The sequence below is a fragment of the Hylobates moloch genome, unplaced genomic scaffold, assembly GCF_009828535.3.
Source record: "Hylobates moloch isolate HMO894 unplaced genomic scaffold, HMol_V3 SCAFFOLD_1, whole genome shotgun sequence".
In the NCBI taxonomy this organism is placed as follows: Eukaryota; Metazoa; Chordata; class Mammalia; order Primates; family Hylobatidae; genus Hylobates; species Hylobates moloch.
The window spans coordinates 71430424-71444716 of record NW_026652276.1 but is presented as its reverse complement, the minus strand read 5'-3'; the positions used below and the strand labels follow the sequence as shown (position 1 = coordinate 71444716).

The 14293-nt window shown below is 36.3% G+C and overlaps 1 protein-coding gene across 4 annotated transcripts in view; it reads right to left on the bottom strand.

Annotated features, from left to right (window-relative positions):
* Positions 1-14293, bottom strand: part of TLK1 (tousled like kinase 1) — a 176792-nt gene that overhangs the window by 48751 nt on the left and 113748 nt on the right. For all 4 annotated transcript variants that reach the window (XM_032755418.2, XM_032755419.2, XM_058441275.1 and 1 more), the window contains 4 exons: positions 13811-13903; positions 10130-10240; positions 9880-10016; positions 6274-6462 (listed from right to left, as the gene is read on the bottom strand). In XM_032755418.2, the coding sequence (XP_032611309.1) occupies positions 6274-6462; positions 9880-10016; positions 10130-10240; positions 13811-13903 (530 nt within the window). The remainder of the gene's footprint in view (positions 1-6273; positions 6463-9879; positions 10017-10129; positions 10241-13810; positions 13904-14293) is intronic.

Below are 14293 nucleotides of genomic sequence, written 5' to 3'. Positions count from 1 at the left end.
GTAGAAATAAGTAAAGAGCAAAAAATAAATAAATATGTGGATAAAGTCCATATGAACACTGACTATGCAAGACAATAATGATGTCCTATAGGTAGACGTGTGTATATATGTGTGTCTGAGTATAGAAACATGCTCATACTGTAATAGAGAAAAAGAATAAAATAAACAAAAACTGGTCAATGCAATAAAAGGTGAGAAAAAAAAGAAAAAAGGGGGAGACTAGGTAGGATAAACAGAAGCATAAAGAAAGACCAAATTTAAGCCTCAATAAGTAATTACATGAATTGAAAAATAGATTAAATTCTCCAATGAAAGGAAGATTTTTCAGACAGGATTTAAAAAAAAATCAGTTATACATTTCTCAAAACCCACAGAATCTACAACATCAACAGTGAACTCTAATGTAACTTTGGATGATAACGATGTGTCTATGCAGGTAACGTATGTGCCACTGTGGTGTGGGATGTTGACAGTAGAAGAGAATGTACCTGTGTGGGGACAGGGGTTAGGTATATAGGAACTCTGTACTTTCTGCTCAGTTCTGCTGTACTACTGCCCTCCTCCTCCTCTAAAAAATAAGTTCATTAATTTTAAAAAGAGGTAAGTAGTCTACTAATAACTTAATATTATACAAAATATATTCTTTTTTTTTTTTTTTTTTTTTTGAGACAGGGTCTTCCTCTGTTGCTCAGGCTGGAGTGGAGTGCAGTGAGGCAATCACAGCTCACTGCAGCCTTGACCTCCCCAGCTCAAGCAATTCTCCCACCTCAGCCTCCTGAGAAGCTGGGACTATAGGTACATACCACCATGTCTGGCTAATTTTTTATTTTTTGGTAAAGATGGGGTCCTGCTATGTTGCCCAGGCTCGTCTCAAACTCCTAGGCTCAAGTGATCCTCCCGCCTCAGCTTCCCAAAGTGCTGGGATTACAGGCCTGAGCCACCACGCCCAGCCTGAAATACATTCTTAATTTAAAATTAAAGCTATAATGGAAAAGCAATGAGCTCTCAAACTTCAATAATATATGAGGTAAAATATTACTTACTCTTAACTTTGCAGTCACCCTCTGTGAAACATGCAACATGTAAGTCTAACAGATACAACCAAAGCTTAATTTGAAATACATTTTATGTAAAAATCTTGGTTAAAATGTATTAATAAAGGAAAATCAATGCAAGTGTCATCAGACTTTATCTAGAGATAGTATTAACTATCCAAACTATTTATTCTGAATAAAAAGTCTTTGTAACTAAAATTACAAGTTATTACCTAAAAAACTGACTCTTGCTAATAGTTAAAAATAAATTATGAACCAAAAACCATGCCAAGTACATGCATTACCTCCTACCATCTTTTCAACAGTATAATGTAGATACTTTCACAAGAAAATGGAGATTCAAAGTAGTAAAATAACTTACTAAAAATAATCCGGGAGAGTTAAGTTTGGAATCCACATCTGTTTGACTACAGAACCTAAAGTCCTACCCACCACATCTGGATTCCCCACTCCTGGGCCTCAGACCCGTACTGTCCATGGCCTGTTAGGCCGCATAACAGGTGGTGAGCAGCGGGCCAGCAGGCATTACCACCTGAACTCCATCCACCTCCTGTCAGACCAGCAGTGGCATTAGATTCTCATAGGAGCACAAATCCTATTGTGAACTGCGCATGCAAGGGATCTAGGTTGTATGCTCCTTATGAAAATCCAATGCCTGATTATCTGAGGTGGAACAGTTTCATCCCAAAACCATCCCCCAGCCCCCACCCCGGTCCATGAAAACACTGTCTTTCACAAAGCTGGTCCCTGATGCCAAAAGGTTGGGGACTACTGTACTACATAATGGTAACTTCATTTTCTATGTTAATTTCTTGATAGACAATTGATAACTAAAGATTCATAACTTGTCCCCTAATTATACTACATATTGTGCACACAAGCCAAAGCCATTTTTCTTAAACAATAATTCAAAAGAAGTTTTAAAAGATAGTTTGCCAAGTAGAGATGTGACATTTTGTGTTAAAAAAGCATTATTCAAACTGCAGTATATATGAATCAAAGTGCTTCTGTGGCCTTTTGCCCTATTTAAACCTAAAATTTGTTTAAGAATGCAATCAAATTGCTATGTAGTACCCATCACTTCATTTGCCACAGAGTTAGTTTTAGGTCAACATATGGAATAAAATGGGATAGAAACAAGAGAAGACTATGACTATTAGACTATAATTAAAGCTGTTAGCATCTTGGAAGACAAGTAGTAAACAAAACACCTGTGACAAACCAGAAAGATGATCTATCAAAAAGAAAATGAAATTCGATCAAATGTGTTTTTTCTGTTTTTTTCCCTTTGAGGCCGGGTCTCACTGTCACCCAGGCTGGAGTGCAGTGGAGTGATCATAGCTCACTGTAAACTCAAACTCCTGGGCTCAAGAGATCCTCCTGCCTCAGCCTTCTGAGTAGGTGGGACTACAGGGACATGCCACCACATCTGGCTATTTTTTTTTTTATTTTTGTAGGGATAGGGTCTTGCTCTGTTGCCCAGGCTAGTCTCAAAATTCCTGACCTCAGTGATCTTTCCATCTTGGCCTTCCAAAGCAGTGGATTACAGGCATGAGTCACTGCACCCAGCCTAAATGCTTATGTATTGTAATTTAGTATTGACCACTTTCCATACACCAAACACTGTGCTAGGCACTGGGACTATAGAGATGAAACAGTGAAATAAATGCTACAATACATACAAGTATGCACAAAATATCATGGCACCTAGCATGAGAGGCAATAGGAGAAACTGGCCAAAAAAAAAAAAAAAAAAAAAAAAAAAGGTTAGAGAGAACTTCCTTTTGAAGATAGCATTTAAGCCAAGTCTTAAAGGATAAACAGGAAATGAGACAAATGAAGAAGGGTAAGGAACAAGATAAAAGTCACAGAAGCAAGAAAGCACAGTCCATTTAGGGAACTGAAAAAGTTTAACTTAAGATATACATAGGGCAAATGCTGGAGAATGAGGCTAAAGTAAGAAATAAGGTTTACATAAAGGGTCTTCATGTGGGTGAATTTTATCTAGAAAGCCACTGACAGAGATTAAACATGGTGAGACATGAAAAATAGTAATCTAGGTTAAAAAAAAAAACCAAGGTCCTATACTAAGACAGTGACCGTGAAAATGAAGAATGGCGCAAACATGAAAATGTTATGGAAACAGACACAGAGAATGAGGGAAAGGGAAACATTAAGATGACAGGCAGATTCCTAGTGTCATTACCTGAGTGGACATTGATGCTGTGACTGAAGAGAGACAGGGTACTTACTATGGTGATACCTCAAAGTAATAAACAACTCCCATCTTTCATGTATTAAAGAAAAGCTTTCAGGAGGAAGCAATAACTACCATGTGACTTAAAAGATTAACAGAAATTAAGACAATGGGGAAGAGTCTGAATGTTGGCAGTGAAGTAGAAGTACTGAATGATGGCAACGATGAGGCTAGATAACGAAGAAGGAGCCAGATCAAAAGTGCTTTATAAGCCATATTAGGACTATTGGGTTGTATCATTCAAGTACTGGAGAGCTTTGTTAGGGTTAAAGGGAAGAGAATGAAAGGCTCACGTTTTTATTTCAGAAAAATGACTCTACAACATGAAAATAGACTGCAGGAAGAGACCAAAATTGAAGCGAGAAGAGGGAGAGATTATAAACATAACCCAAGTAAAAGACAGCATTAACTTGAGTTAGAATGAATGGTGTTAGTGGGAACTTGCATAAAGGATGAGTGGACGTATCTGGTATCTAGCAGGACTGGGTATCTACAGGGTAGGGTTAAAGCTAACACATACTTCCCTTTTTTATTCTTTTAAAGAAATAGAGACAAGGTCTCACTATGTTGGCCAGGCTGGTCTCAAACTCCTGGACTCAAGCGATCCTCCTACCACAGCCTTCCAAAGCACTGGGATTACAGTGTGAGACATCCCACCCAGCCCACACTTTCTTTTAATACAATCACCCACCAAGTCAGTCATTCACCTAGGTTTTGGTTTTTTCTTAAACAAATTTACTAACTTACAAAAAGTAAGTTCTTTTAAAAAATTAATGACAGTCAAAATGTTTTAACTGTAACTTACAACAGCTCAAGAAAATTAAGAAAGGCTTTAAGAAGAAAGTACATTTTGAGATGGACTTTGAAGGATTAATACTATCACCATCTAATCACTAATGGATTAAGAAAAAAATCAACAAAATCTGGCCAGGTGCAGTGGCTCATGCGTGTGATCCCAGCACTTTCGGAAGCCAAGGTAAAGAGGACAGCTTGAGCCCAGGAGTTCAAGACAAGCCTGGACAACATGGGGAGACTCCATCTCTTCAAAAAAATAAAAAATAAAAATAAATAAAATCTGTACTTAAAATGTTAAAGGCGACAACTAGAATTCTTACATGTGAGAGGATGGTAGTGCCACTCACTAACAGAACACAGAAAAGGGGCAAGGTATGTGTGTGTAAAGACAGACTGAATGGGAAATATAACAGTAAATACAAGGTTTTGTTTGTTTTTAGTAAATATAGTTTTGAACACGCTGCATTAGAAGTTCCTGTGAGACATTTAAGTACTGATAGCAACTAAGCAGGATATGATATTCAAGATTGAGACAGAAGTATCTGATACTCAAGAGAGAAAAGTGGGCTGGAGATGGTAATTTTGATGTCAGCAGGATGTATATGGTAACCGAAACCCTAAGAGTAGATGCTACTTAAGGAGAATACGCAGAGTGAGAAATGTGATGGCCTAGGACATATCCCTAAAAGTCATCTACATTTTACAGATTGGTAAGTAAATGATGTCCAGAGAAAGAGACTGAGAAGATGCAGCCGGATGAGTTAAAATGGAAACTTGAGTATCTTCAAAACTAAGAGAGTCTTTTTGGAAAAAAATAAGTCAACAATATTCAGTGCTGCCACATAAGTTAAAGACCCAAATGTTAACAGCATTTAGCATCAGGAAGATAACCTTAAGAACAATTTCAGTTAAGAAAGGGAGACTGGAAGACAAGGCAGAAGAGACTACAAGGACAGACAACTCTTTCAAGAAGCCTAGTTATGAAGAGGACATACAGAATATAGAGACTAAAGGGATTTGTAATTGAGGCAGAGTTTTTTAATGGTTTTGCTTACATGTTTTCTGAAGGGAAGTAACAAGTAGAGCACAAAGGAGGTATCAACAGAAGAGGTTCCTGATACAGCTGCGGATGGGATTCAAAGCATGGATGACAGACAATCTTTCAATAGAGGAGAAAAGAATACATGACATACAAGACATTAGAGGGTATATGTATTTTCTCTTTTCTTTTTTTTGAGACAGTCTCACTCTTGCCCCCCAGGCAAGATCTTGGCTCACTGCAACCTCCACCTCTCGAGTTCAAGCAATTCTCCTGCCTCAGCCTCCTGCGAAGCCAGAATTACAAGTGCCTGACACCATGCCCGGCTAATTTTTGTATTTTTAGTAGAGACGGGGTTTCACCATGTTGGCCAGGCTGGTCTCGAATTCCTGACCTCAGGTGATCCGCCCACCTTGGCCTCCCAAAGTGCTGGGATTACAGGCATAAGCCACCGTGCCCGGACTATGTATTTTCTACTTGCGTGAGTTTACATAAGTTCTTCTAGAACAGAAAATTTATATAAGTTTGGATACATCTGTATATTGAAATTTTAACAATGGTGTTCTCTGTGAAATGGAATCACAGTCTATATTATTTTATTATTCTTGTCCTATTTTCCAAATTTTCTTTTAAAAAATGTCTTTGTCCTTTAAATTATAAAGAATAATTCATTAACAAAGAAAATCCAGAAAACAAAGAAACGCAGAAAGGGAAAAACAATACCTATAACCCACTAATGAACTGCTTTCACAGGTTGAGAAAACACATAAATGGCAGTTACATTACTTCATTCTCTCAAAGGAATGTGAATGGAAACTTTGAATTAGAATAACCCAAAACTTTTAATTGATTCTTAACCGATTCAGACACAGAAGAAAGGGTGAATTCTGGTAACCTCTTAGCTACCTCAGTCTCTGTTTTAAAAGAGAATTGTTAAATCTCTGCTTAAAAAGGTAGAATGCAGATATTTGGGGCTATTAATTTAGAGCTAGATTTTCAATACTGCCTTCCTTCCTGGTCATAATCATTTTTGCTATCTAAGTATGAATTATAAATAACATCCATTAGTAACATTCACGCTCACTGGCAACAATTTTAAAAAAGAAAAATTTTAAATGGAGGCTTACAGTTGTGGTAAATTTGGTCTAACAAAGGGATCATTCTCTGCTCCATTGACTGCTTTGTTTTTCCTTTGTTTTGGTTCAGAATTGGTAGAGGGTGCCTGAGAATTATTAGCTGTGGGAGGTTTGCGTTTGGCTAGAAGTTTCCTTTGCCTTTCAATATCTTCCCTTTGCTGATTCACCCATTCTTGTTGCCTGTGTAAAAATAAACAAATAAAACCATATTAACCTTCCATTACTTTTCAAGGCTAAAATTGGAAAAAAATGCATAAGAAACATGAAAAACCATATAATATACATTCGTAACCTTTTGGTTCCACTCTTGTGAACCAACTTGTACTTATCCTTCAGGTCTCATTTGAAAGAATTTTTTTAAGTGAGGTGTTCTCTAAACTCCTAGATTAGGGAAAGATGTGTTGCCATATATAATTTCATCGGAATTTCTATCTCCCCACCTCACTCTTTCTAATAAATATCACTCCTATAGATACTTCATCAGAAAGTGTCCAGTTAGATGACATCACTCCCTAAGAACAGAGATGGTGTCTATTTATACAGTATCCTGTTGTATCCCTAGTACCTAGTGTAGTGATCATCACTTACCTGTTGCTCAATAAATGTTTCTTGAATGAAATAAATGAGACAAAACAATCCCCCAAACTATTAAAGTATGGGGTACATGTTACACATGCATCTCACCACAGTATTTGCAAACAAATTTACAAAAGGCAAATATGAATTTAATATGAAGAGAGTTATTTTCTAAATCTACTTTTGTTAAAAAAATAGGTAATGGGAAGTTGGTGTTTTGAAATGAAACAAATTAAACTTAATTTAAGAAATTTATGAGAAAAATTTTTTTGATAATTTTAGGGAAAAAAGACAAGAAAATAGCAAGAAAAATTAGCATGGCTCTGAAAAATGGGAAAGTAACAAAAATAAAATTAATGCTTCCCATTCAAGAAACTGAAACAATTTTGCAAATAGCTCCCTAATTCTAAAAACTAATACATACCATGTCTATTATTAAAATGTAGATTAGATATTTTAGCAGTTTGAGCAGAGAGTGAAGCTTTTTAAAACCAACTTATCATATAATACCTTAAGCTTATTCTAACAGTAACCATGTTCTCTTTCAGGTCACCTCACTATGCCAATAAAAAATTTTCAAATCCTACATGGTTACAATACTTAGAGCAAGTCAAATATTTCATGCCCTCCTCTCCCCAACCACTGACATCAACTAAAGGGTTCCTACTTTGCTAATGCAGAATTGACCTTACACACATCCCCTTCCCTATGGTTTTAGTGATAAAGTAGCAGAATATGATAGGAGTGAAAAAAATAAAGAAGAACCTAGGTAGAAGATTAAAAGAGTAGAGAAAAATCTCAAGAATAGCAAAGTGAGAACAAGACTTTACTCCAGTTTTCATTTAGAAGCAGGAATAAATTTCAATTTTTAATAAGTAAATCTTAAGGCTATTTTAGGGCACAATCAAGATGGTATAAATGCAAATAAGCAGTAATAATCCTAATGATTAAAATATTAATGGAAAGTAAATAATTACTGGAATAGATATTAATAGCTGATTAAACAGGGATGACTATACAGTTTAGAGATTAATATTATTACTTTATTTCTCTTCTCATTTTCTAACTACTCTGGGTTATATCACTGATTATAAACGACTTGATATACACACAGTAGGTCCCCAATAAATGCTTATTAGTGAAAGTCAGGACATACAAGTAATTATTTTCTTTTTTGACAGTTATTTTTTGAGACAGAGTCTCACTCTGTTGCCCAGGCTGGAGTGCAGTGGCATGACCTCGGCTCACTGCAGCCTCCACCTCCCAGGTTCAAGCAATTCTCGTGCCTCAGCCTCCCGAGTAGCTGGGATTACAGGTGCACACCACCACGCCTGGCTAATTTTTGTATTTTCAGCACAGACAAGGTTTCACCCTGCTGGCCAGGCTGGTATCAAACTCTCAACCTCAGGTGATCCTCCCAAAGTGCTGGGATTACAGGCGTGAGCCACTGCACCTGGCCTCTATTTTGACAGTTAAGTGGAGAAATTGGAACTACTGGTAGATTTATATCTTAGAACATTCATATTAATTATATCACCATCTCTTTTATTCATTGCAGGACAATTGCCAGTCTGGGTTTAGTAGCAGAGCCTCTTGCTCATAAAACACTAGAAAATTATCTTCTGCTTTCCACTTTACTGTTGATATGTTAGTTCATGCTTTAATCACCTTTCATCTGGATACCCCTCCATCTTAACTACCAATAACATTCATCCTCTTTCTAATAATATTTTCACATTACCATCAGTTATTATTCTACAACTATCACTGTAGATATCATTCCAATCACGTACACTATATATGTAAACCTTTAAGAAGTCCCATTATCTGCAGAATTGAAACCCAAACTCTCTAATATCACAAGGACATTATCCTTTGTTTCACTGTGGTATAACTAGAACAGCTATGTTAAAGAAAAGCTGAATAAATCTGCTGAGAGAGAAGGCCAGTCTGTGGCAAGTCCTAGGAGGCAGTGTTTGAACAGCAATGTTGGTGTGATACCATGTGAAAGAAAGTTTTGCCTCTATTTCAAATAACTGGATACTCAGGAAAAGCTGATGTTCATGCTGGCATTACTCCCCATTTTCAGGTTTAACAAAATTTTCCACCAAAAAAGGAGTAGCATATTTAGCACTCCTTAACACATAAACAGCCAATAAATCCTTATCTACCACCGTCTGAACTCAAGAAAATATGGTAACTATAATTTCTCTGTTTTAAAGTTTGATCTGAAAAGCAACAGAAAACCAAATACCGCATGTTCTCATGTATAAGTGGGATCTAAACATTGGAGACACATGGACATAAAGATGAGAATGATAGAAACTGGCGGCTACAAAGATGAAGGAGGCAGAGACAGGGGCAAGGATTGAAAAACTACTGGGTACTATGCTCACTACCTGAGTGATGGGTTCAACTGTACCCCGAACCTCAGTATCATGCAATATACCCCTGTAACAACCTGCACATATATTCCCTGAATCTAAAATAAAAGTTGAAATTGAAATAAATAATAAATAGAGTTTACCTCAGAAACGCTAAAGCCACATGTTCAGTTTAACTGATAAATGAGTTATTATATCTGAGGCAAAAGAGAAGTTTTTTTCCTTAGGAATAGAGAGCAGGCAAGTGCTGAATATTAACACGTAAGGATTGGGGAATGGGAAAAAACTAAGTACGAAAATCCTAGGAGATAAACACACACACAAATCCTCCAGTGAAAATTAAATTTTCAACAATTTCCCTCTCAAAATATCATCTGTAAAGCTAAAGGTTCAATTAATATTTCAGAAGGTCAGAATTAGAATAACATATTACATTCTATAGATGACTGCTGATTAATCAAGAAATTAGTAAGCTAAAACTGTAATACTCTTGGTTTCATATCCCTTTCAAATGTACTAAATTCTATGATTTCACAGTAGTGAGGAACTGGAGAGCATAATTACAAATCTATAATCTTTTAAAGTAATGAAAACCCAAACGAATACTAAAAACTTATAAATGTTAAGAATGACTAACTTCACAAGATTCTGAAATGCAAAACCATCTGTCCATTGTTCAGTAAATGAAGCCCCATGTCTAACTGTTGTAAAGTGCCCGAGGCGTAATCGATCTTGCATACTCTTCTCTCTGCTTGACAGTTTTTCTTGTGTACTCTGAAAAGAGGAGAAAAAAAAAATCATCAATTTTATTCATTAATTTATAAAAGCATACAAAGCAAAAGGGTCTAATGAAGGGAAAGCGAAAATTTACCCAACTTTTAGCCTACCTTTTCAATAAGAAGTTTCTTGCTCATTGATATGCACTTATTTAATCGTTCTTTGTATTTTTCAAGTAATTTTTGTTGTTCATCTATTTGCCGTCTGAGATCACAGTTAGCCTATGACATAAGTAGAAAATGCAAGAGGTCTAGACTGGGGAATATGAAAAGCTTAGAAATAGTTTTAATGTTCTAAATAAATTATATACAGATAGGACTAATAATATTAAATATCTGAGTATGATACAAGAAAAAAAAGCCTACTTAACCATGAGATAATACTGTTAAATGTTACTTAAGTGTGCAGTGGAAAGTACATACAGGGAAATTTGTATCCACATCCATACATTCAAATCCATACTCTAAGGTTAACTTTGGCTAAGTTATAACAACTTTAGTTCAGCTTATTTCTAAATAGAAGCAACACAATCTACCTCACTTTGTTAAAAATAACTAAAATATGGTATATAAAGTGTCTATCACTTAAAAATAAATGTGAGTTTTCCTCTATCTCTTATAATTAACAAATTAAATGTGGGTTTTCCTCTCTCTTACAACTAACAAAATATTTTCTCCACTGAACTTATAAATGACATACACAAGTTGCCTACCCAACAACTGTCCTCACCATTCTTCCTTAGCAATAGGATACTAATTCTGTTCACTTTGTAGGTGGCCATATGCTCAGAGAAGAGGCCTCCCTCTAACATCAAAAGATGAGTCTGATTAGTACAGTGCTAAGAGAATAACCTATAGGGCTTGTTACAAGAGATTACTGGGAACCATTCCCAGAGCTTCTGAATCAGGTCTCAGGAAGGACCTGAAGATTTCCGTTTCTATTAAGTTCTCCAGTAATACTGATGCTCCTGGTCTGAAGATCACACTTTGAGAATCAAAAGTCTAGGCCAAACATGGTGGAATCCACAAGACAAGGGCACAATATCTTGAAAGTGCTGAGAGAAAACAATTGCCAACCTAAAATTAGATACCCAACACAACTGTTTTTCAAGGAAGAGGAAACAGAATTTAGCACCAATAGACCCTCAGCAATTCAAACAAAATCTCAACACTGTGTGTGTATGATGCATATGCAACTTGAAACCTGATTCTAAAATTTCTCTAAGACTGTGAAGGGCCAAAAATAGCCAAAATGAAGAAGAGGATATCTGTTTAACCATGTATCATGACTTAACATAAAGCTACATAATTATGATCACCCAAGACTCCTCCTTCCTTTATAATGGAAATTCAATGTTTTATCCTGGATTGCTATCTGCCTAGCCAAAAGACTACAGTTCCCAGCTTCCCTTGCAGCGAAGGATGGTTAATTAGATGCAAGCAGAAGTTGTTCAATGAGATATCCAAGAAGGCTGCATACAGAATTGTGCTTTTTGTTCTCTGCTCCCATCCTCCCTCCTGTTATCTGCTTAGAACGCAGATATAATTGCGACCCTAATAGATATATTGAACCTTGATGTGACCTTTGAGATACAAGCCATGAACTAATAATGACAAGGTCCCTTATGATACTGAGGAGTAATAATATCCGAGCTGCTCACTTCTGTTCTTCTCTTGAAAAATAAGCTTCTATCTCATTTGAAGTACCGTTATTTATGTTCACTGTTACTAACAGCCAAAAACAACTGATAAAAATTGTTTTATCAACAATGATAAAAAGATGCTGCAGTACTTGTGTAGAGACACAAACAGAACAAGGAAACATGATATAGAACACAGAAATAGATCCACTTGTATACTGGAAACAAGATTTTATGATGATAGAGCTGGCAGTATAAGAATGAGCTTTTAATTAAATGGGGATGAACAACTGGTTATCCACATAGAAAGAAATTGAAATGAAACCCTACATCATGCCATACCAAAAACCAATTTCAGTAAGACTAATAATTTATATTGAAAGATCAGCTGGGCATGGTGGCTCATGCCTGTAGTCCTAGCACTTTGGGAGGCCAAGGTGGGAGGATCACTTGAGGCCAGGAGTTCAATACCAGCCTGTAGACTCCCAGCTCTACAAAAAATAAAAAAAATCAGCCCGGAGTGATGGCACGAGCCTGTAGTCCTAGCTACTTGGTAGCCTGAGGTAGAAATATTGCTTAAACCCGGGAGTTCAAGGCTACAGTGAGCTATGATCCCTCACTGTGCTCTAGCCTGTGCGACGGAGTGAGAGTTTTTCACTTAGGGGGGAAAAAAAAAGACCAGACCAAAAAACCTTGAGAAATAACTGGTATTATACAGTAAAATGGGAAATGTGTATGCCCTGTACTCTGGCTATGTCTTTCCTAAACATATACCATAGAAAAATTCTTTCATATTTGCCCTGAAGACATGTACAAAGAATGTTCTTAGAACTGTTTATATTAGAAAAAGTAAAAATAAAATGTCAACTAAAAGCAGAAAAGATACAGAAATTATGGTATACTCGTAACACCTTACAATATTGCAGTGAAATGAACAAACTACTACTCATCAAAGTGGATGACTCTGATATATAACATTCATTGAAAACAAGCTGGGCAAAAGGGTCCATACTGGAAAATTTCACTTAACGTTCAAAAACCAACTGAAATAATATGTTGTTAAGAATGTAAGCACATATTTAATACAACCATAAAGAAACACCAAGGCATGACAAATACAAAATTTAAAATAGTGGTTAAATGGTAAATCGGTGTGAGAAAGTAAGTATGACAGGATCAGGAAAAAGACACGTGGATGTTTTAAAGACACTGTCAAGTACAGTAGGATCACAGGTGTTGGTTTTATCGAGTTTCTATGCCAGTAGCTCTCAATGCTGGCTTAAATTAGAATTATGTGGGAGAGCCTTTAAAACTACCAATGTCCAAGACCTACATCGTCATCAACTTGATCAGAACCCCTTAGGGTAGAGTTCAGGCATTAGTACTTTCACCCTTCCCAACTGGTGAGTCCAAGGAGCATCAAGGGGTAAGAACTGCTGCTTTAAACCCTTACATTGTTAAGTATACTTCTAGATGTACTTTTAAATAAAGCTTCCATTAAAAATCCTACAGAACTGCAGCAGTTACTTCATCCTATCGGTATCAGATGTCAGGCATATAATAAAATCAATAAACTTTTAACATGAAATGGTTATTTGTGTTATGGTAGTTGGTCATATAAATGTTATTAACTTCCAGTTCTCCAGCAGTTTCTCAATTCCCAATTTATTGAAGATCTAATAAAATATTTCACTTTAAAATTGGTATTTTCAACATGTACTTAAACTAACAGAAAAAGCTTATTGAGTTCTAGCTACAGAATTTTTTTTTTTCTGAGACAGAGTCTCACTCTGTCGCCAGGCTGGAGTGCAGTGGCGCGATCTCAGCTCACTGCAATCTCCGCCTCCCAGGTTCAAGCATTTCTGCTGCCTCAGCCCCTCAAGTAGCTGGGACTACAGGCACGCACCACCATGCCCAGCCAATTTTTGTATTTTTAGTAGAGATGGGGTTTCACCATGTTGGACAGGATGCTGTTGATCTCTTGACCTTGTGATCCACCCGCCTCGACCTCCCAAAGTGCTGGGATTACAGGCATGAGCCACCATGCCTGGCCTAGCTACAGATTTTTTTACAATGCTAAGTATTTTCTGAACAGTTTGACTGTTGCCAAATAATTTACTCAATTTTTTCCCCTCTATGACTCATTACTTACCCTGAGCAAATCATCTATACGTCCCTCCTTCTTTTCCAGGTCCTGGATTTTATTACTTTCTAATGCTGCTAATTTCAGCATTGTGAGATCAGTCTAAATGAAAAAAAGTTATTTTGTTATCTCCATTATATATGTTGTTTCAAGCAAACATAAAACTAGATTTTACTCCAAATTCAAAAGGTAAAGAAAAATATATTTGTGTGTATATGTAAAGTGGATCTCAAAAAGTTTTAGTGCAGTTTTAATAACTTCAAGTGTATAAATGTTACGGACTTACCAAGAAACATCCAGAAAGGTCAATTACTTAATGTTCCTCATTATAATTCAATATATCCGCTGCTTTGTGCTCTACGTTCCTCTAGTTGATTTTTTTGAATTTTGCAAAACCTTTTTTAAATTGATAGCAAAAACCTATCTATTTATGGTACACAACACGATGTTCTGATATATGTATACACTGTAGAACGGCTAAATCAAGTTACT